At 45.3% G+C, this 23,879-nt stretch overlaps 1 protein-coding gene across 3 annotated transcripts in view; it reads left to right on the forward strand.

The window, feature by feature from the left end:
- The window catches only part of Plekhm1 (pleckstrin homology and RUN domain containing M1), a 50,688-nt gene that overhangs the window by 8,244 nt on the left and 18,565 nt on the right, over positions 1–23,879 (forward strand). For all 3 annotated transcript variants that reach the window (XR_005090387.1, XR_005090386.1, XM_028882657.2), the window contains 3 exons: positions 4,667–4,914; positions 6,931–7,557; positions 16,255–16,645. Coding sequence is in view for 1 of the 3 variants with exons in the window: in XM_028882657.2 (XP_028738490.1) it covers positions 4,667–4,914; positions 6,931–7,557; positions 16,255–16,645 (1,266 nt within the window). In the remaining 2 variants the exon portion in view is untranslated. The remainder of the gene's footprint in view (positions 1–4,666; positions 4,915–6,930; positions 7,558–16,254; positions 16,646–23,879) is intronic.

Genomic DNA, 23,879 nt, shown 5'->3' on the forward strand with positions numbered 1-23,879 from the left:
TCTTTTTGAGACAGGGTCTCTCACTGAACCTGGAGCTTGCTGATTTCATTAGACTGGCTAAGCAGCAAGTCCTTGGAATTCTCCTGTCTCTTCCTCCCCAGTGCTGAGATTGCAGATGTCACCATGCCCAGTTTTTTTATGTGGGTGCTAGGGATTCCAACTCAGGTTCTCAGGCTTGTGCAGCATGCACTTTACAGTTTGCTCCAGCCCTTGGTTTTGTCGGAAGCAGCTGCTCTCGCTAGTTGTTTCAATTATGGGGTAAATTGGCAGCTCATATATATCTTTGAACATGTACTATTTTCCAGAAATTTTTCAAGCAGAGATGTTTGGGGCCAGTTTACCAGAACCTCTCTAACAACCTCTTTTTCCTGTGCTTGGCCCTGGACTTGCTTAGGCACTCTGGACTGGCTGTCTCGTGTCCTTGGAAAGGCCAGAGGTCAGATAGCTTTGGGGCTCAGTGAAACCCTGTGGTGGTTTTTTTTTTGGAGAATCCTTTCCTCCCAGTATTGCTCCCAGTTACCAGAACCTTCTGTCAACAAGGAGCAGCAGCCCTGAGAGAGCTGCCTTCCCTCTCCTGGCCACTAGAGGGACAACTCTACCCTTCTCCCTGCTGGCTTCCAGCTGGGCCTTTGCAGTTATACCTGTCCCACCCTGGGCCCTCTGGGACTGGAGCAGAGCCCTGGCCTCCTAGCAAGGACTGCACAGGCCCACCCTTGAGATGTATGTCTGGTTATCCCTGCATTCCCTGACGCAGCACCTGGTGACACTCAGCTGGAAATAGTTTTTTTTATATAATCTAATAATATATTTAAAATAGCATTTACAATTCAACTCCAAGATCAAAATCTTTGCCTCAAAGGACAGCATTCATAAAGTGTTGAGGGAGAGATGAAAAAATATAGTCCACAGAAAAAGAGAAGGTATTATCTCTGATAAAGGTCTAGTATCTAAAGTGGATAGAGAACTACTTCAACTCAGCAATGAAAAGATGATCTGGGGGCTAGGAGATGGCTGTTCAGTAGTGTGTGCTGGCATGAAGCCCTGAGTTTGGATCTCCACAACCCACATAAAAGCCAGTACTGGCAGCCTATGTCTATAATCCCAGTTGCTGGGAGGGTGAGGGCCTGACAAGTCCCCAGAGTTCATTGGCCAGCTAGCCCATGAATTGATGAGCTTAGGTTCAGTAAGAGACCTCATCTTATACACATTGTCTATAAGAATAATGTGTAGAATGACTGAGGGACTCAACATTGGCCTCTTGCCTCCACACACATGTGTATGTTCACCTATACACACACTGACAACATGTAAGCACACATACCACACATAAAAACAAGTTATACAGTGGACAGAGAATTTCTCCAAAGAAGTTATACAGTGACAAGTAAGTACACAAAATAATGCTTATTACTATTAGACACAGGGAAATGTAAGGGAAAGCCGAGGTAAGGTGCTACTTCACATCATTAGGGCGACTGTAATCAGAAAGACAATAGCAAGTGTTAACAAAAACGTGAAAAAGTTGGGCCTCTCCTCTAGTCTCTGGGAATGTAAAGTAGTGGTTACTTTGGCAAACAGCTCAGTGTTTCATAGAAAACTTAAATAGAGCTTTTGGGGTTGTTTTTTATTCCTTCTCTTTCCAGTGTTGGGGATGAAATACAGGATTTCACAAATGTAGGTAGTGTTCTACCCCTGAGTCACATCCCCAGCCTGGCATAGGAGCATAGGTTTTATGTGATTGAACAATTCTTTGGATTTTCAGGCAGGTCTTACTGTGCATTTTAGACTGGCCTCCAACTTACTATCAAGATGGCCTCCAAACTCACATGAAAGTCCTCAGCTTTTAAGTGTCAGGATTGCAAGCCATTGTGCGAGCTCTATGGCTTATCAACTCTAGACCTGGAAACAGGTCTGTGTAAAGATGTGGACACAAACACTCAGAGCAGCGCTATAGTCAAAAAGTGGGCACAAGGCAGCTGTTTATTTTCTATCTTTTTTTTTTTTTTTTTTTTTTTTCGAGACAGGGTTTCTCTGTGTAGCTTTGCACCTTTCCTGAAATTCACTCTGTAGCCCGGGCTGGCCTTGAACTCACAGAGATCTGCCTGCCTCTGCCTCCCAAGTGCTGGGATTAAAGCGTGCGCCACCACCGCCCAGTCTGTTTATTTTCTTATGAATGGCCAAATAAAACATGGTATATATACCATGCAGTAGGATATACTTGATTATAAAAAGGAATTAAATACTGATATGTGCTATAGTATAGATAAACCTTGAAAACTTGCCAAATCAAAGAAGCCATACTCAGAGTCACATGTTATGTTTCCATTTCTTTGAAATGTCTAGAATAGATAAATCTGTAGAGGCAGAAAAGAGATTATCCTACAGCCACTCCACCTCACCCCCAGCCACTGCTACACACTTTCTTCAGTGGTGTTGAAATGCTCTAAAATTAGCTAATGGTAAAGGTTGCACAATTCTCTGCGTATACTAAAAACCACTGAACTTTACTTCCTCTTCCAGAACTTTCTACGTTTTATTGACTTTAAATCTTCAGATCAAAGAAATTGAATGAACTCTAGACAGAACAAATACAATAAAACCACTGGGTTTTGGTATTGTTTGTTTAGATCTATGATTAAAAATGATAATTAAAAAAATAATGCTGGGGAGTTGGCTTAGTAGTTAAGGACACTTGCTGCTGTCCTTAACTGCTTTTTTCGCTTTTTCCTTCTTCCTTTCTTTTTTCTCTTTTTCTTTCTTTCTTTCTTTCTTTCTTTCTTTCTTTCTTTCTTTCTTTCTTTCTTTCTTTCTTTCTTTCTTTCTTTTTTTTTTTAAACAGTCTCTCTATGTAGCCTGGCTGTCCTGGAACTCACTGTGGACCAGGCTGGCCTTGAACTCACAGATCCACCTGCCTCTGCCTCCCGAGTACTGGGGTTAAAGTCATGCGCCACCACCGCCCGTCCTCACTCTCTGCTTTTGTGTGTACAGTCTCCTGAGCTCATTTAGTATTGTTCTTTTGCATATGGGACTGGATAGCCTACTAGTGCTCTTCCCTGAGCACTTCACTGATTCTCCTCTCAACAGCCATTGTAAATAAATCTTTATGTCTGTTTTATTTGAGACAGGGTCTACTCTGTAGCCCTGGCTGACATGGGACTCCCTATATAGACCAGATTAGCCTCAAGCTTACAGAGATCTACCTGCTTCTGCCTCCTGAGTGTTGAGATTAAAGGCATGGGCCACCAAGCTCAGTGTCAATAAATTAAAAAAAAAAAAAAATTAGTGAAATTAAAAGTTACCAAAATTCAGGAATATGGTTACTTCTGGGGATGACCAAAACAAACAAACAAAAAACCCCAGAAGTTTGTAGTTTAAATGGGAGAATTTAATGTTAATTATAACTTGTTAATTAATTTTTTAAAAATTAAACTTTCCAAAGAACACTTACTGTTCAGCCTAAGTCAAAATAAAAGTGAAATGTTTATAATTTAACACTTGATGCAAACCAGTTTTTTTGCAGTTCTGTCTAGTTTAAACACTAATATGACTTTGATACAATCATAATTATGATTATATACATTTTATGTTAAATTTCCACAACCCTTGATGTACATTTTGTAATGCATGCCTTTTATAGGTATCCCGGGCACAATGGCAACTGTTGGGGACACAAGGAGAAATGAAACCCAATATCTACCCCCAAGCAATGGCCCCTGCTGGGCATGATGGTCCAGATAATCTCTCTGAATTTGAGGCTAGCCTGGTTTACAGAGTGAGTTCCAAGACAGCCAGGTCTGCAGAAACCCTTTCTCAAGAAGCCATAATAAATAAATAAATAAATGAAAGAAGAGGCAGCACTGTCCGAGTGTTATCGATCACGAAATATTGTTTCCATTTAACCTTTAGGGAATTGAGGTTCAGAGATGTTAAGCAAAGTATCTGCAAACAGCTGGTACTGACTTAAGCCTTTGGCTCTAGGCCTGAGCTCTTAGCTAATGTAATTAGGCTTCTGTGGTCTTGACCTTTTTTCCCCCACTGTGTTGGGGATCTAACCCAGGGCTTGTGCCTGCTAAGCATACTCTCTAGCATTGAGCCACACCCCCAGTCCTTTCTTGGTTTTTGCTCTAAAGAAGTATTCTCTGCCTCCTTAGCTTATCTCTGCAGAATACCCCCAAGCTACCATAGTTGTGACTACATGGATCTGGTATTTAAATACAAGACTGAAGTTTCATTAAAAACAACAACAAAAGATTGGGTCCGGAGAGGTGCTTCAGTGGTTAAAAGCTCTTGTTTTTGCAGAGGACTTGGGTTCAGTTCCTAGCATCTACACGGAGGGTAGTTTACAGCAATCTGTAACTCCAGTTCCAGGGGATTTGATACCCTCTTCTAACCTCAGGCACCAAGCATACATACATATATACATGTAAGCCAAACACTCATACATAAAATAAAATTAACAAATCTAATTAAGAAAACATGTGCAAAATCATTTCTCTGTGTGCTGGATCTTCTCTTGCCACAGTAGCTAGCTTTGAAAAGGAGTCTCAGGTTATATACATAGTGTGTATGTGGTTACACACTCTGAAAAACAGGCCATGGACTACATTCCAGGGACTCCATGTAGGATTTACCCCTAAAGTCTGCCATTGTGTTTGATATCACTTAGGTCATCAAGAAGAGGCTGGTGGGATCTGTGAAGGCTCTGCAGAAGCAGTATGTATCTCTGGACACAGTGGTCACCAGTGAAGATGGAGATGCCAACACCATGTGCAGTGCCCTGGAGGCTGTGTTTATCCATGGCTTGCATGGCAAGCACATCCGTGCTGAGGCCGGAGGGAAAAGGAAGAAGCACACTCATCAGAAGCCTCTGCCTCAGCCTGTTTTCTGGCCCCTTCTGAAGGCTGTCACCCACAAGTGAGATACACTGGAGAGGGTTGGCATCAGGGAAGAGCTTCAGAGTACAGGGTACTCGACTCTCTTGAGGGTGGCAAAGCCAAAACACAGTGTTCTAGTGTAGGCACTGTATGAGGTAGGGCTAGAGACGGCCTTATAGAAAGGCTTATCTCCAGACCTTAAGGCACTCCACTCTCATTTAGAGCCTGTGGCTGCTTCTCACCCCAGCACTGTTGACCTTTGACTATACTAGGCTGAGTCATGTAGTTACTACTGAGTTGTGTGGCCTGAAAAGACTGAAATATTCTCTGGTCCTTTTAACAGAAAAGGTTTGCTGACCTTGCCTTTGAATATTTGAGTCTCTATCTTCTAAACTTAATTTTTAAAAAAAATTTACGTGTATGAGTGTTTCCCTACATGCATGTCTATGCACCATGTATGTGCTTGGTGCAGGGCACACAAGCCATAAAAGGGTGCCAGATCCCCTGGAATTGGAGCTAGAGATGACCGAGCCACCATATGGGTACTAGGAATCAAACCTGGGTCTTTGCAAAAGCAACCAGTGCTTTTAACCAATGAGCTATTTCTTCAGCTCCTGGTTCTAAACTTTTATAACAAGTTGTGTCTGGCATTTACCCAAGAAGCCAGATAGTGTCTGAATATTCACCCCAAGGCCCTGTCTTTGCCCTTGCCCTTGGCTACTTAGGCCCTAAGCTGGTAGCCGGCACTGCCTCCATGGCATATGAAATGCCACCCTTGGCCTGAAGATGCCTTGTCAGTCTCTGATTTGCATTTCCCTACCTGCTGCCACTGCCCTATCTTGCTTGGGTTTTTAGCTCTCTTCTAAGTAACAATGGTTTTCTTTCTTTTTTTAATTTTTATTAATTTATGTGTATGAGTGTGTGTCTGTATATATACCACATGCATGTGGGTACCCAGGGAATCCAGAAGAGGTAATCAGATCCCCTGGAGCTGGAGTCATGAGTGCTTGTGAGCCACTCAGTGTGGGTGCTGGGAACTGAACTCAGATCCTCTGGAAGTGCAGCAAGTGCTCTTAACCACTGAGCCATCACTCCAACCCCAGACAGTGGTTTTCTGGTTGTCTCTGTATCTTGTTAAATGTTTCCTTAGTTCAGTTAGCCAGTCAACGTGTACTGTGCTGAAGTTAATTGGAACTTGGCCACTGAGTCCAGAGGATGGTGGGTGCATTCCTGCACAGGACACTGTGGTAGCAGAAGGGATTTATGTCACACTGCAGCTTTGGGAACTGAGTTTGGTACACCTAGGGTCCACTCTAATGGTACTACTGTGGTCAGCTTGCTTTGCTATGCTTCACTTCCCAAATGGTTCACTAGTTGAAGCCCTGAATGTGTCCTGCTAAGTTCCCCAGGTGCTTTTGGCTAACAGCCAGGTGTGGGATCCTGTGTCCCATATAGCCTGGTCAGGTGATAGCCAAGGCCTCCTCTACTGCCTGGCTTTCTGACCTAACCCAACACCCCTCCACCTGTAAGGGAGCTCTCCCAGTTCCCTGAGAGGTCCGCTACTTTTCTTCCCATTATGTGTTTTTCTCTAATAGTCCATTGTGCTGAAAGTTTATCCATCTTTCTTTCTGGAAAGTCTTCAGGGCCTAACTCAGACACTGCCTTTTCTAACCAGAAGTGATGGCCCAACCTCCCACTCTACCAACAAAAGGCCTGAACTCCATGTATTTCCTTCGGTGACAGTTACCTGGGGCTGAGAGCATAGCTCAGTAGTAGAATGCTTGCTTAGCATACACAAAGCCCTGGATTTATTCCCCAGGAATTAGGGGTTGGGAGCTTAGCAAATATGTCTTGGGTTAGTAGATGACATCAGGTAGCCATTGCTCAACAGCTCGGCTTTTCTGTATTTCCTGAGACATTTCCCTGGAGTTTGGTGTGCTTAAGTATGTTTGTGTTTGTAGTACTTATCACCGGTGCTTGCTAAGCAGTGCCTTAAAACCATGCCTCTGAGATTTGAGGTAGTTTCTTGAAACACATCTGCTCTGTCCCCCTCCAGACACATCATCTCAGAGTTGGAACACCTGGTCTTCATCAATACAGATGTAGGCCGCTGCCGGGCCTGGCTGCGGCTGGCCCTCAATGATGGTCTGATGGAGTGCTATCTGAAATTGCTCCTGCAGGAACCCGCAAGGTTGTGCGAGTACTATCAGCCCACAGCCCTGCTGCGAGATGCCGAAGAGGGCGAGTTCCTACTGAGCTTCCTGCAAGGACTGACATCCTTGTCCTTTGAACTCTCCTACAAGTCAGCCATCTTAAATGAATGGACACTCACCCCACTGTCTCTCTCTGGGCTTTGTCCCCTCTCTGAACTTGACCCTCTCACTACCTCTGGGGCGGAATTACAGCGGAAGGAGTCTCTGGATTCAATCTCTCATTCCTCAGGCTCTGAGGACATCGAAGTCCAACACTCTGGCCATAAGATCCGCAGGAACAGGAAACTCACTGCCTCTTCCCTCAGCCTGGACACAGCCAGCTCATCCCAGCTATCCTGCAGCCTAAACTCTGATAGCTGCCTGCTGCAGGAGAATGGCTCCAAGAGTCCAGACCATTCTGAGGAACCCATGTCCTGCGACTCAGATCTGGGCCCGGCAAATGCTGATGACTCTGACAGGTCTCTGCAAGAGTGAGTAAGCTCCTCCACCCCTCGCCCTGCCTTCCGTACATGTGATCGCCACTGAACGCTGGTGGGACATGAAGAAGTCAGAGGAGACAAGGGCTCTCTCTGTAACTGAGGAGAGAGCTCAGTGGGAAGAATGGTTGCTTCGGGGTTTTGAAATGGCTCCCTCTCTAGTCCAGGCTACAGTACCTGGTTCTCCTGAGGGCTGACATTAGAGGTGTGAGCCACCACTCCCAGCAGAGGATGGGTTTAGTACTCAGAGTCGGACTGAGTCTTTGGCCTTTCTGAAGTCCGTATAAAATAGTCTTTGTCATCTAGAGGGAAGGAGATAATAGTTCAGAGTGCATATATAATTCTGGCAAATACAGTGAAGTAGAGTTCATAGGCTGTGACCTTGCAAAACACCTAGTAGACACAAAACCTCAGACAGATGGGGCCTGGGGAGTGTGAAGAACGTGTAGGACAGACTGTCTTAACTCACTCTGTCAAAGAGGGGAGCGTGGGCCGAACTCCCGCCCCATCCCCAGTGTTACGTGAGCTGTCTGCCATGAAGCTGCATTGCCCGTCCTGGCAGGTCCTTCTTCACCTCCCACACCCCTGCAGTGCTGAGAATCAAACCAGGGCCTTACATGAGCTAGATGAACTCTCTACCCCTGAACTACATCCCCAAACCCCAAAGCTTTGGGTTTTTATTTAGTTTTGTGGGACAGAGTCTCATGCTATAGCCCAGGTTGACCTTGAACTCTTTGATCCTTCGCTTCCATCTCCTGATTACATATGCTTCCAAGTTCCTAGATGTTTCTGTAACAGAAACAGTGCTTTTACTTTATTACCTTTTAATTTTCTCCCATTTCCTACAAAAGGTAGCACATGTATGTTGCTGGGGTGTCCGAGCCTCTTCATTCTCTTCATGAGCCTGTTCTTCCACTCAGTGGACACTGAGTTCAGTCAGTCCTTGAAGCACTGATGTACGTTTCCACACATGCTCTCTGTTGACACTGCCAGGAAGAGCTCCATGATCTCTCAGTCTTACCACTGGAAAGTACTGTCAGGGTTGTGGGTATTTAGTGGCTTTCTGTTGAGTTAAAGCCTCTGTTCCATCAACTCATGTCTAGGGCCTTTTCCCTACTTCTGTGCACCCTACAGCCTTGGTTCAGCCTACCTGCTGTAGGATAGAATTAGACCCAGTGATATGTGGGCAGGGCTCACAGAAGACCTAGTTTCCAGGCCTGCTCCACAATTTGCAAGTCAAGTAACGTCAGTCAAATTGCTGACTCTTTGTGAACTGTTTCTCCATCTTTAAGATGGAGATTTCTCACAGAGTTGTCTGAGAGTCAAATCATTGCCTGTGTAGTGAGTGCATGCAAGGCGGTGCAGTAAAGAAACTGTCAACATGACTGTTCCATGCTATGGTTAAGGGGATGGTCTTTATTGTAAATAACAGAGAGAAAATATCCAGAGACATCTGGAAGAATTCAGAGCAGAGAGAGAAAGAAATAGACTGAACGTGGCTGGCAGACTGGACATGACCAGGGCTGTCTGTGAGAGAAGGGAGAATAACCAGAAATATCAAATAGGGAAATCGAGGTTGGAGAGATGGCTCAGAGGTTAAGCACACTGACTGCTCTTCCAGAGGTCCTGAGTTCAATTCCCAGCAGCCACATAGTGGCTCACAACCATCTGTAATGAGATCTGGTGCCCTCTTCTGGCGTGCAGGCATACATGCAGACAGAACACTGCGTGCATAATAAAATGCATAATAAATAAGTAAATCTTTAGGAGAGAGAGAGAGAGGGAGGAGAGAAAGCATAGTAAGCATAGTAAGAATAGCAGCGGCAAGTGGGGTAACCCTTGCCCTTATAGCAAACAAATGGACATCTTGGAAGAGGAAAGCCTGGGGAGGTGAAGAAGGGCTGGGATGCTAGTATGGACTTTGGAATGTATAACAGGTACTTATGATACTGAGGGAGCCTGGAGGCCAGTATGTGCTTTGATATGCAACTACAGGTATATGTCATTGGATCCAGATGTCCCTTCTGCCAGAGGTAAGGGAAATGACTCCTTTTGGTAGATGGAAACTGGTTTTACAAGTTCCTGAGGAATGCTGGCCTTTATCTAACCACCAGAAATCCTCTTCTAGTCCAGGTTGAGCTCATTTCTGGACAGCCTTTTGGAGTTTGGGGAATTGGAGTTTCCTTTAGACCTGACAGTGAGTTGCTCATGTGAGAATGGTAGGCTCCGAGGTAGAGCACTGAGTCCATGAGATGGCAGTTTCAGATGTCAAATGAGGAGTTTAGATGGAGCACATTGGGGAGAACTGCCTTGAGAAATGCTGAGGTGGGGGTGATGCTAGCTTACCTCTCTCAGGCCTTCTCTTTGTCATATGCCTTGCCTTTATCTCTCATGAGTCTCATGACTGGAAAATTCCAGCATAAGGTCTTTGAATCAGTGACTGTCCACCCTGTCTGGAAATCATTGACGTGGTTCTTAGGGAGAAATGCAAAAGGAACTGAGGGTCAGGATGTATAGATAAGCACCAGACAGTGATGTGAGTAACTGGACATTGACTGCACAGATGCAAATGCAGGGCCAGTGCTGTCGTTCTCAGAGCTGGGCCTCGAAGTTCCCCTTGGGGGGTTGCGGAGAGGGTCTGCTACCCCCGCATGGAGAGGTCAGAAGACAACTTTCAGGAGTTGATTCTCTCTTTCCAAAATGTGAGTCCAGCAGATCCGAATCAGGTCCTCAGGCTTCACAGCAAGTGTCTTTGCTTGCTGAACTGTGTTCTTGGCCCAGCATTTTTATTTTAAAGATGGGGGTCTTACCATGTATCCTAGGCTGGTCCTGAACTCTTGATCTTCCAGAGAAGCACCACTACACCTGCCTTGATGTTAGCCTGTAAGCTGCAGAGATTAGCATTTCTAAGTGTGTGTTTTAAAGATAAAAGATCCTCAGCAGCACTTTGGTTGAGTTTATTCTTTAATGATGCTTGACTATTTAAGTTATTAATTAGGCATAAATATCCTAGCTTTAATGTTACAACTCTTAAAACATCTGCAGGTTGAACAAAGTACAAAACATGACTTCAAAGTGAAACTTTTTCATTTACTATAAGGGGTCTGTTTTGCAGAAAGTAAATTGTAGCTTGTCTTGTGGGCCAAGGACTGACTGTTCTTTGGGTCTGTGCTATGATTATGGAGGGTTGTGGACTCAGGCGCTAGACTGCCTGGGTTGTCCATTTTACCAGCCTTCTGCTCCCTTGGTGTCATCTGTCCCCTCTGGCTCTTACAGTCTTTCCACTGCAGAACTTTGTCAGTGTGTGTCAGCTGTTACTTCCCTTGGGAAGTGACTCAGCATTGGAGTTCACCTCTGCGCTTTCTTCAGTGAACCTTACTTTAGAGTGGAGCAGAACCACAGTCCACCAGCATGAGGGTCTGCATGGTCCGGGATTCCAACCCTGCCTGGCTTGACAGAACTGCTCTCCAAGGTGTTGTTTGCACACCTTTGTGAACACACATGTACAGATGCACAGACAGGAGGGTGGAGAGAAGCTTGGTTGGTAAAGTACTTGTCTTGCCTGAATTGGGCCCCCAGAACCCGTGTTGAAAAATCTGGGAGTGGTGGTGCCTGTTTGTACCCCAGTGCTCTGGTGGCAGAGACAGGTGGGTCCCTGGCGCTCACTGGCCAGCCTGCATAATTTACTAGGCTAGCTCCAGGCCCATAAGAGACCTTGTCTCAAAAATACAAGGTAGATAGATGATGCTTGAGGAATGACACCTGAGGGTGTCCTCAAGCCTGCACAAACACACTTGTACCTGCACATACATGATCTGTCTCTTCCACACACACCAAAACGGGGAGGAAGAGAACTCAGCATTTTCCACTCCCTAGAAGTCACACTCTTAGATTTTCCTTGATTTTTTTTTTTTCTTTTGGGGTGAGGGAGACAATACTGGGAGTTGAACCTAGAGTTCATTTATGCTAGGCAAACTACCACTGAGCCTTCCTGGGTCTCATTTATACAGCTCTGGCTCTCCTGGAACTCACTATGTAGATAAGGCTGGCCTCAAACTCACAGAGATCTGTAGCTAGAGTTTTCCTGCCTTGCCCACAGTCAGGACAAATCTTTGTCACCCGCCAGTCCCACAGCCGCTCAGACCCAACCAAGTAAACACAGAGACTTATATTGCTTACAAACTGTATGGCTGTGGCAGGCTTCTTGCTAACTGTTCTTATATCTTAAATTAATCCATAAATCTATACCTTGCCACGTGGCTCGTGGCTTACCGGCATCTTCACATGCTGCTTGTAATGGTGGCGGCTGGCAGTGTCTCCCTCCGCCTTCCTGTTTTCTCTGTCCTCCTCTCTGTTAGTCCCACCTATACTTCCTGCCTGGCCACTGACCAATCAGTGTTTTATTTATTGACCAATCAGAGCAATTTGACATACAGACCATCCCACAGCAGAGATCTGCCTGCCTGTGCCTCCCAAGTGCTGGGATTAAAAAAGTGCACCACTATGCTCAATCATTTTTGAAACAGCATCTCCCTAGGCTGGCCTTGAATTCACTGTGAAGTTTGGCTGGTCTTGAACTTAGGATCCTCCTGCCTGGGCAGTGTTAGAATTATAGGTATGAACCACCATACTGTGCTTCTTGATTTCTATTTGTCTGTCTGTATGTCTGTTTTTGAGATAGCATCTCACTTTGTAGGTTGTCCTTGGAACCCACTCTGTAGACCAGGCTGACCTTGAGATCAAAGATCCACCTGCCTCTGCCTCCCAAGTGTTGGGATCACAGGCCTTGAGCCACCATGCCTGGCTTGATAAGTTGTCCTCTCACTCATGCCCCCCACAATAATAATAAAAATAATTAAATTTTAAAAAATGATTTCATTTTGGCATTTTCATACATGCATATGTGTTTTGACCACGTCCCTCTTCTATTATGCCCTCTTACCTTTCCTTTTTCCCTGGTTTTCTTCCTTTTCCCATACAGCACCCCTGTGATTTTTCCCTTTCTGTTTTCAATGTCTTTTTAAACCTAGATCCTACATGTGAGAGAAAATATACAATCCATGTCTTCCTGAGTCTTAGTTCTCATAACATGATTGTCTCCAATCCCATCCACTTTGCTGTAAATGGTGCAGTTCCTCTAGTTTATGGCTGTGTGTCCACCATGTTTTTCTTACCCAGCCATCTGCGGGTGAGTAACTGGGCTGCCTCTGTGACTTTGCTGTTGTCAACAGTGCTGCACAAGAACTTGAGTCCTTGGGATCTACCCAGGGGTAGTCGGCTGCTAGGATCTAGTTGTGCTCCTTTTGTTTTTTGAGGAATCCCCCCTCCCCATAACTGATTTTCATAGTTCTAGACTAACACTGTATAAAGGTTCCTTTTCCCCCTCACATCTGCCACTTATTTTTCCTTTTTAATTTTTATTTTTTATGTGTGTGTTTTGCCTGTATGTCTGTGCACCACATGTGTGCAGTGCCTATGGAGGCCAGAAGAGGGCACCAAATTCCCTAGATCTAGAGTTATAGGCAATTGTGAGCCACCCTGTAAGTGATGGTAATCAAACCCTGGACTTCAGCAAGAGCAGCCAGTGCCCTTAACTGCTGAGCTGTCTCTCTGCCCTCCCACCGGTCTTTTTTATGAAGATAAGATATCACATTCACATATCATAAATTTTACTTTTTTTTCCTCAGATTTTTGAGACAGGATCTTGTTATGTAGCCTGACATGAAACTCATTATGTAGATCGGACTAGCTCAAACTCATCACAGTCCTGCCTCTGCTTCCCAAGTGCTGGAATTACAAGCATAAGCCAAAATGCCTAGTTGCAAGATCATTACTGTGTAACTCAAGAATATTTTTATTGTCATGGAAGGAAAAGGCAATGCATTGCCATTTGCTCTCTATTTGCCTGTTCTAGACATTGTACAAACAGAACCATATAACATGTGGCCTTTTGTAGCTGGTTTCTTGTACTTAGTATAATATTTTCAGGATTCATCCACACCATAACAGGCATCATGTCTGAGTACTATCCCATTCGGTGAACCTGTCACAATCTGTTCATTCATTCACCTGTTAATGGACTGCTCTTCACTTCTGACTGTTAAGGTGGTGGTGTTGAACAGATAGTGAATAGTCGTTTCCAAAGTTTGGCTGGACATGTTTTGATTCTCTTAGGTGTGGACCTGGAGAGAGTTGCTGCGTCACATGGAACTCTGTTTAATTTTCTGAGGAGCTACCAAACTGCTTTCTATAGCAATGGAACCATTTTACATTCTTACTATTAACACACAAGAGCTAATTCCTTAGCTGGGAATGAGAGACAGAGACAAGAGACTCAGAAGTTGAAGGCCAACCTTGGCTAAATAGTAAGTTGAGACCCTGTCTACACATACAGATTTTTAAAAGTTAATTTCCCCAAATCTTTGCCAACACTTGTTATTCTCTTTTTTATTGTGGCCATCCTAGTGAGTATAAAGTAGTGTATCATTATGGCTTTTTTGCATTTCCCTGGTGGCCAGTGATGCTGACCGCCTTACCATGTACTTACTAGAGTTATCTTTACAGAAATATTTTCAATCTCTTTGCCCATTTTAGCTTCAGTTATTTGTCATTTTATTGCTGGGTTGTAGGAATTTTGATATAGTCTGGGTTTGGGATGGTACAAGTATTTCCCCTGTGTTGTGAGTTGTCATTTCTATTTCTCCCCTCAGGATGGCAATCAAATCCAGGACTTTGCATATAATAGGCAAGTGTACTACCAAACTGAGCTGTATACCCCAGCCCTCCCTCTTCCTTTCTTCTCTTTTATTGTGTGAGTGTGTGTATTGCTATTGTTATTTTGTTGTGTTGTTGTTTTCAAACAGGATTTCACTTTGTAGCCGGGAACTTACTGTGTAGCTCAGGCTGATTTCAAGATTCATAGTCTTTTGCCTCAGCCTTCCAAGTTTCGGAATTCAGGTGTTTACCACCCTGTGGAGGCTGGCTTCACTTCTTTTGTTATTGTTGTTTGAGACAGGGTTTCTCCATGTAGCCCTAGCTATCCTGGAACTCTTTGTGTAGACCAGGCTGGCCTCTAACTCAGAGATCTGCCTGCCTCTGCCTCCCTAGTGCTGGGATCAAAGGCATGTGCCACCACTGCCTATCCACTTTTTTTAATAGTATTTTATGAATCATAAAAGTTTGATTTTTTTTTTTTTTGCCAGGTATGGTAGTACATGCTTATAATCCTGTCACTCAGGAAGCTGAAGCAGAAAGATTAGCCTGAGTTACCTGGTAAGACCGTGTCTTACACGCAGAAGTTTTTAATTTTGATGAAGTCCAGTTTATTATTTTGACTGATTGCTTATGGTTTATATGTCACATCTGAGAATTACCTAACTCATTATTTTACCTAACTCAAAAATGCACTTATATCTATATTTTCTTCTAAGAGTTTTATAGTTTTAGCTTTTAGCTCTTACATTTAGGTCCTTAATGCATTTGAGTCAAGTTTGTATAGGGTGTGAGCTAGTAATCCAACTTTAATCTTTTCCATGTGATTGTCTTCTTTTCACAGCACCATTTGTTAAAAAGATTGTTCCCTTACCCAACTGAAATGTTCTGGCATCCATATGAAAATTTGTATTGGCCTGGTTTAGTGACGCCCGCTGACTCTATTGTCTTGGGATGTCAGTGGGGTTGGGACGGTGTGGGCAAGAGCAGAACTATCCTACGATCATTTCCATCAATCCGAATTAAGGGGAACTTGCTCCATCTAAGGCAGTGTGGTGGACTCATGCCATCTTTGGACTCCAGGCAGCCTTGGTGCATTCTGAACCAGCATTTATCCAGAGCATACGTGTTTTATAAGTGGAAGAGGAAATAGCAAATAGTTTATTTTAAAAAGGTAACTTGGATTCCCAGGAGCCCAGGAGAGGGAGGAGCAGTCACTAGCCAGGGCGCATTCCAGAAGGCCCAGAAGTATACATATACATCCACAATGGCAGTACTGTTGACTCTCTGTGGCCCCTCTGGGGAGACAAGGGGCAATAACCCCACAAGGAGACATTAGTAAGTTACACCCTGTGGGCTTGTGCACACCCTTCCACACCACGTGGGAAATCACTGAGTTCAGCAGTGAATGGGGGACATGAAGCTTCTCTCTGTCTAGTCAACCTTTGAGGAGCCTTTGTACCTCGCTATAGTCCTGGTACCCCATGACTGTCCCATGGACAAAGTACATCCTCACTTCCCCCACCCCTGTCTCAGAGAGCAGACTCTCAGTGCCTCCGCTCTTAGCTACTGAGGAGCCCCACTCTGAGGCACCGCCTGTTTGGGAAGCTCTGCCGCAGATGACACTAGGAGAGCCATTGTCTACACAACCGCATTTGACCACGCAAGTTCTCTAGGCCCACAGTTAGCCTGTTCAGTTTGGAGTCAGTTCCCACTTACATCAGGTTCTCATTTCTGCCAGGGAATGTGCCACCTGAGATGGGGCCCTACAGCTCACCTGCCCACCAACTGTGCCCCCGGTCCTAGTGTAGTAAGGAGCATCAGAGGAGGTCTGGGTGGGAGCTGAGGAACAGAGTGAGGAATTAGACAGTGTGGTTTGATTTTAAAATATCAGCAGCTTCCTGTGTCCACTGTTCCAGTAGCCGTGGACATCCTAGCCATCAACTTGTCACATGGGTTTCTTTGTTTAAAAACTTCTAGGGTGTTGTCAGAATTCAGCAAAGCCCAGGTAAACTCTGTGCCAAGCAGCGGACCAAGCCAAGAGACAGAGAGCTCCACGCTCCAGACCCCCCTCTCCCTCCACAGCCTAGCTACCAGCACACATCTGCACTTTGAGGAGCCTGCAGAGCTCCTTCCTGCCCACGCATCCTCTGGGACCCCAAGTGATGGCCACAAGCATCAGCTGCTTCCCCAGGAGACCCCAGACGTGCAGCAGCTGGGCACTGCCCAAGCTTCCCCTGCAGGGAGCACTTCAGACCAGCAGCCTTCCAGCCCTGTGGGTGGAACAGCTGGCCAAGGGAGCGGTCAGCCAAAGGCCCTGGAGTATGGCAGAGTTGGACCGAAGCTTGTGGTTTCCTCTCCTACCAGTCCGGTGAGTGTGAAGGCTGTTCAGGGGAGTCTCGGGAATGACTCAGAACTGACGTTTCCCCATCTGGTGAGCCAGAGTGGTTCTGCCATCTCATTAGCTTCCCTGTCCCTGACTGGGACAGTATTAACAGCACAGTAATGATGAGGGAATGTGTCTTGGTGTGTCAGTAGTGGGGATGAGCCAGGCATTATGCCAATCAAGTCCCACAAATAACTCTTCTTGTCTTCACAACCACTCCATGAAAAAGATGATTCCCATCTAATACCACACTCTGCTTGGATTTTTGTTGTTTTGTTTTTAAAACAGGGTCTCACTCTGTAGCCTGGGTTGGCCTCTGATGTGTGATCTTTCAATACTACCTCAGTCTCCCAAGTGCTGGGATTACAGACAGGCACCAAACACTGTCCAATGTCTGTTCTGAAGCTACCACCATTCACTAGTTTACACTCTTGGAAAAGCCATCTCACCTGACTGAGACTTGATTTTCTTTTTAATACTTAAAATTAAATTTTCATAAGATCCTGAATATACTGAATATACTGAAATATCCTCTGAAAATACTCATTTTTCACATGGACCAGATCGTGAACTTTGTGGTCAGATGTGGCAGTCACTAAACCAACAGTGGTTATCGGGCACTCAAATGTATCCTGTCCCCAGATGGTCATGGTCATGTATACCTAGAATCTCAGTGCTCTGAGGCGGAAGCAGGAAGATCTTGAATTTAAGGCTACATAATGAGATACTGTTTCAAAAAGAGAAAGAAAGAAAATGTGGCCAGTCTAGAGTTAGATGTGGTATGTAAAATAAGCATTGCTAAACTGACTTATTGGGGTATAATTCACACACCATGTAGAAGTATAATTTAGTGGTTTTGGTTTATTTAGGATTATAGAGCTATCACTATAGTTTTAGAACATTTAAGTCACCCATCTAAAGAAGCTTTTAGCAGTTATTTCCCTCAAGCTCAGACAACCACTGTTTGGTCTCAATAGATTTGTCTGTCCTGGAAATATCATATAAATGGGACATGTTTTGTGATTGGCTTCAGCTATTTATGTATATGTGCACATGTATGTGTGGAGCCCAGAGGTAGGCTGCTGTGTCCATCTTTTTACATGGCTGCTGAAGATCCTAAGTTAGGTCCTCATGTTTGTGTGACAAGCATTTCACTGACTGAGCCGTCTCCCCATGCCCCTAAGCATGGTATTTTAAGAATTAATTCAGTTGAGTGTGATGGCTCATGTCTATTATCCTAGCACACAGGAGACAGAGGCAGGAAGATCATGAGACTAACTTATTCTGTATAAGAAGACCCTATTTCAAAAATAAGCCAATAAAAAGGTTCACCCATGTTACAGCATATATCAATTCTTCACCCTTGTTACTGCTGAGTAATAAATATTTTCCATTGTGTGACTAAGTCATGTGACATTTATGTGTTGATGGACATTTGGACTGTTAACGCTTTTGGGATATTACAAATAATGTTGTAAACATGGGTGTACAAAATTTCATATGGGCATAAGCTTTTAATTCTCTTAGATACATAAAATTCTGTTAGTAGAATTTTTGGATCATATAGTAACTCTATTTTTAACCTTTTGTGGAACTGCCAAATTGTTTTCCAAAGCAGCTGGCCTAGTTTACATTTCCACCAATGCATTTCTCAGCATCTTTACCAACAGTTGTAATTATCTAGTTTCAAATGAATCTATTATTATAGCCATCCTGGTGGATAAGAAGTGGTAGTTCATGGTGTTCTTAATCTGTATGTTTCTGGCGATTAAGGAATGCCCTTTCATTTGCTTATATAAGGCCATTTTGTCTTTTGTGAAGCACCATCACATTCTATTTTGTTTTAATTTTTATTTTATGTGTATGGGTGTTTTGCATGCATGTATGTATGCGCACTGCATGTGTTCCTGGTGTCCACACAGGCCAGAAAAGGATATTGGATCCCCTGGAATTGGAGTTACAGATAGTTGTGAGTCACCATGTGGGTGCTAGGAATCAAACCAGGGTCCTCTGGAAGAGCAGCCAGTGCTCTTAACCACTGAGCCATCCTTCCAGCACATTCTTAACTTGAATTCATGTGCTTTGTTTCTTTTTTTGTTTTGTTTTGTTTTCTGATTTTTGAGACAGGGTCTCTTTTAGACTCTGCTGGCCTCGTGCTGATCATGTACTAAGCCTAAAATGACTTTGCATTTCTGATTCTCCTGCTTTCACTTCCCTGTGCTTGGTGTGAGGTAGCAGTCAATTTGTTGTTTATTTACTTACATCTATTGATTGAGTGTGTGTGTGCATGTGCAAGAGTTTTTGTGGCCACTTAAGTGTGCTACAGCACACACATGGAGGTCAGAGGACATCTTCTGGGGTCAGTTACTCCTTCCACCTGTGTTTTCTGGGGATCAACCTCAGGTCGCCAGGCTTGGCTGCAAGTGCCTTACCCACCAAGCCACCTCTCTGGCTCCAATTTAAAGTTTTCTATGTGAACATCTGCTTTATCCAGCTCCAGGTATTGAATATGACTATGAAAACCATGTAATTGTATAACTGAGTCAGATTCTTTGTAGTTACCATTCTGAAGATGGTTCCAGATTTACTTCTGGAAGATGCATTTTATGAGGCCTTAACTAGGCAATCATGAAGGTATGTTGAAGGTTGGAAGGTCTGCAGCTCCTGCCTCAGACTGCGGAGAGAAGGATGCTTTAAGAAGTGTGGCTATCTGTGTCCTAGCTGAGCTCCCAAGTGTGTCCTTGATCATGCTGAGTTCACCCTTGCTGAGGGTCTGGCTTCTGCTTTGCAGGCTCAGACATAGTACTTCATCACAGACATGGTACCTCGCCACGGACATAGTACCTTGTCAGGGTCCCAGAGATGATGGGACTGGGTAGCTGACCTCTCAACATAATTCTTCCCCGTCCACAGAGTTTTGACCCTCTGGCTTCCTGTCAGCTCCCTAGATAAAGCAAGGTCCTTACAGGCTCCAGCTTTTACAGTAACCATCCCCTGTGCCTGGACCCTTCCTCACCGCCCCCTGTGCCTGGACCCTTCCTGACTGTCCCCTGTGCCTGGACCCTTCCTGACTGTCCCCTGTGCCTGGACCCTTCCTGACTGTCCCCTGTGCCTGGACCCTTCCTGACTGTCCCCTGTCCCTGGACCCTTCCTGACTGTCCCCTGTGCCTGGACCCTTCCTCACCGCCCCCTGTGCCTGGACCCTTCCTGACTGTCCCCTGTGCCTCAGCACTGCCCCAACCTTCTCTGACCCCCAGGTCTGAAGAGCACCACCCCGTGACTGTCCTTGTTATCTGCTCTACCTGTTTAGAAGGTGGAATTCACCAGTCCCTCTTCTGTTGTCTTGTTGACGACAGGAGTAGTCTAGTCGCCATCAATCTTTTAAAGTCCTGAGAACCATTCAGCCTTTCAAATGTTTTGTTGTAAGTCATTCAACATAAAGCATTGACTCTGAGCCAAGCACCATGATAGATGCTAGGGACACAATGATGAAACAGGACAGACAAGAGCCCTGGCCTTTGGGGACAGTCACCAGATTAGACAACTGATGATGTACATTGTAATTACACCAGAGCTAAATGCTGAGGAGGAAGGGTGTAGGGAGTGGGGGAGCTCCTGGTGGTGACTAAGCCTGGCCTAATCACTGTCCCACACACTATCTGTTGGTGCCATGGGATCCCCTCCAGCAGCTGTACATACAGGCCCCTTGCCTGGCATAATGAGGACAGCTGAGCAGAAAGTCCAGTCCCTTTGAAAATGGTCCAGAGACCATTGCCTTCCTTAACCATAGCCTCCTGACACCTAATAATGCAAGGCAGCATTTCTCTGACGTGGATCCCTAGTGGCATATGCTGCTATGATGTAGATCCCAGGCCAGTGGTGATCTCCTCACAGTTTGAAGGGACAGAGCTGGCTAGATGTGAGGCCCTGAGCAGGCAGACATGGGATGGTGGCAGAGAAGGCAGGAGAAAAGGGAAACAGATGGTGACCATGCGATTGCCGTGATCCATTATTGCTCTAGTATTCTTTCTCTATCCCACCCCATGAGGCAGAAACACTCTCAGTGCTCTCTCAATGGAACCTACCCCCACCGCTTCTCACTGTGGTTTGAGAAGAACAGAGCCTTTCTCTAGGGAATCATCTCTCGGTTGCTGCTTTGAGGTCAGGGGACTCTGAACATTTCTTAGTAGTCTCCCTCTTCTCAGTGGATAGAGAAGCAAGCCCCCCTACCTATAAATCCACAGTCGTCTCCCGCCCTCCTGATCCTTCCACCCACCTCTGTCGTTTTACAGTGAAGACATCTGGGTAGTCAGGAGTTAGTCCTTTGGGTTGGAAGATGGCTCAGTGAGTCAAAATACTTGCCACACAAGTCTAGGAACCTGAGTCTGATCACTGGAACCCAAATAAAGGTAGATAGAGAGAATTGACTCCACAGGGCTTTCACACGCTTGTGCAAATGAAAATAGTCTCCTATCTTTTAATGACTCGATGCCGTGCATTTTTGTTGACATTATCAAGAAAAGGATAGTTCGGAACAGCCTTATAGGATGGAGGTGAGCAGAGGATATCCCCAGATAGGGTGATATGCTGCCTGGGAGATGAGAGGACGTGAGCAGGGGGCTTGTGAAGAGGCTTCAGATGGTGAGAGGTGACCCCTGATGGAATCCTAAGGGATAGTGCCCTCTCCTCCTAGGGCTTGCACAGGGCAGGGTCCCCAGGTATGTGTGAGGTCACCAGGATGGCCAGGTGGCTCCTGGGAGCTTTTCCTCACACCCATTTTCCTCGGGGAATCATCTGGGTCTTGGTGAACCAGACAGTCTTTGTTTAGATCAGTTTTGCATGGTCCCTAGCAGCCACCCTGACTGACACATCATCTTGTCCCTAGTAGAAGGAAGCACCTGCCAATTCTGAAAGTCACATGAGGAGGCCCTGGGGGCCCAGTTCTGGAGAGCTCCCCCAAGTGCCCAAATCAGAGCTTGCCTCTCTTGGCCTCAGGAGTCTTATCCCATCTGAATGTATTAAACTGTCCAAACAGCCCTCTGCCGCAGCCCCAGCCTGAGCCCCCTCCCAGTCTGCATCAGCAGGGAAGGCAGTCTCGGTTTAGGGGTTGGAAATAGCAGTGTCAGAGCGAGACTGGTAGCACTTAGCAGCAGTGGGGCGGGTCCTGCCCTTGGATGACTCATTTCCTTTGTATAGACAGCCACTTAGTGCAACCAGCCGCTTCCTTGCCTCTGCGCTTCCATTTTCCAGCACAGAAAGGCAGAAGGGCTTACAGTAGTGAAAAATAGGAACTAAGCAATATTCTCACAGGCCGACTGGCTCCAGATATGCCCAACTTCCCTCGTCAGTGAGCAGCCTCGGACTCACATTGTACAATGGGGGAGGGGGGCATCTCCCTGCCAGGGGCTTCAAGAGCCTTCTCAATGTGGGGAACAGAATTAGAAGCAATAATTTAGGACTAAACCCCACATACCACACCTCCCTCATCCCGACCTCCAAGACCAAAGAGCATGAAGGGCTGGGACACCTATATTTCCCCTGCATGAGAATCAAGTTGCACCCCTTCCTTACATCTTACACAGAATTGACTCAAAATGGGTCACAGAGATGTAAGCGCTAATAAAGCTCTTAGCAAAACGTAGGAGTAAACCTTGGTGACATTAGTTTCAGCAGTGGCTTCTAAGATAAAACAGCAGGAGTGCAGACAGGAAAACTGGTGAAATTGGGCTTGAAATTAAAACCTCTCTGCACTCCAGGAGGCACCATGAAGAAGGAAAACGGTAGCTGGGCATGGGGACTTGTAGTCCTAGCACTTGAGAGGCTGAGGCAGGAGGCTCGTCCATAGCTAGCCTGGGCTATGTAATAAGCTCTAGACCAACCTTGGCTATAGTGTCTCAAAAAGAAAGAAAGAGGGAGAGGGATAAAGAAAAAAAAAAGACAATGTAGAATAGGAGAAATTATCGGTCAGTCAGATAGCCTGATACAGTTCTGGTGTCCAGAATCTGCCCAGAACTCTTGTAACTTGTACTGGTTTCCTAAACAGCGGTAACAAAGTACCATAAATTAGATAGCTTAAGACAGCAGCTGTGTGTTCCTCAGTCGTACTAGAAGCCGAGGCCAGAGCCAGATGTCCGAGGGGTTGCTTCCTTCTGCAGATTCTGAGGTCTGCAGATTCTGAGGAGCTGCCTCTTTCCCATAGTTCTTAGTATTCTTGGCATTCTGTGGCTTGTAGGTGCATCACTCTGCTCCCTCCCTCCGTGGTCCCATGCTTCTCCCTCCAGTTGACATTTTCTTCTGTGTGTGTCATCTCCTTTTCTCTTTGGTTTTGAGCCAGGGTCTAGCCTGGAACTCACTATGCAGACCAGGCTGCCCTAACCCATAGAGATTGTCTTTGCCTCCAGAGTCCTGGGTTTAAAGGCATGTGACACTATGTCTCCTCTTCTTATACAAACATCAGTCGTGTTGGATGAAGGGCTCATCCTGCTCCAATACAGGTGCATCCGAATTAATTACATTTGCAAGGACTTTGTCTAAAGAAGATCACACTCTGAGGGGTTAATTTCAGCAGGTCTTCTGGGGCTGGGGGCAAAAGTCAACCCTAACAACAAAACCATAAACCCAATTAAAAACAAAAATCCAAAGAAAAGGTAAAGATAACCAGTATGAAAGGATGATCTCTTGACATTAGACATTACGGAAATGCGAATCAGAACCACATAAGACAGCACTTCAGGTCAGCATGGCAGAAAGACTTACGACAGAGGTTGGAGAGTTTGGAAGGAAACTGGAGGGCTGGCGAAATGCTCAGAGGTAGTAAAGGTGCTTCCCACTCAAGCCTGGCAACCTAAGTGTGATCCCCAGAGCCCACATAAAAACAGAAGGAGAAAACTGACTAAAGTTATCCTCTGACCTCCATGCGCACACCCTCCCTCCCTAGTAATATCAGCCTCGCACATTGCTAGTGGGAATGTAAAGTGGTATGGCCACTTTGCAGAACAGCGGGTTAGTCTCAAGTTAAATAGGGAGTTTAACATAATCTACCAATTCTACTCCTAGGTGTATGCCCAAGAAAGGGGCTCTGGGAGATAGACACATCTCTTAGTGGGTAGGGGGTTTGTTTGTTTTGTGGGTGATGAAAATATTCCAAACTTAGATGGTTATACATCTCTGTGAGTATACCAGACATGGAGTTGCATACCCATTTTTTAAGTTGTATTTT

The sequence above is a fragment of the Peromyscus leucopus genome, chromosome 8b, assembly GCF_004664715.2.
Source record: "Peromyscus leucopus breed LL Stock chromosome 8b, UCI_PerLeu_2.1, whole genome shotgun sequence".
NCBI lineage: Eukaryota > Metazoa > Chordata > Mammalia > Rodentia > Cricetidae > Peromyscus > Peromyscus leucopus.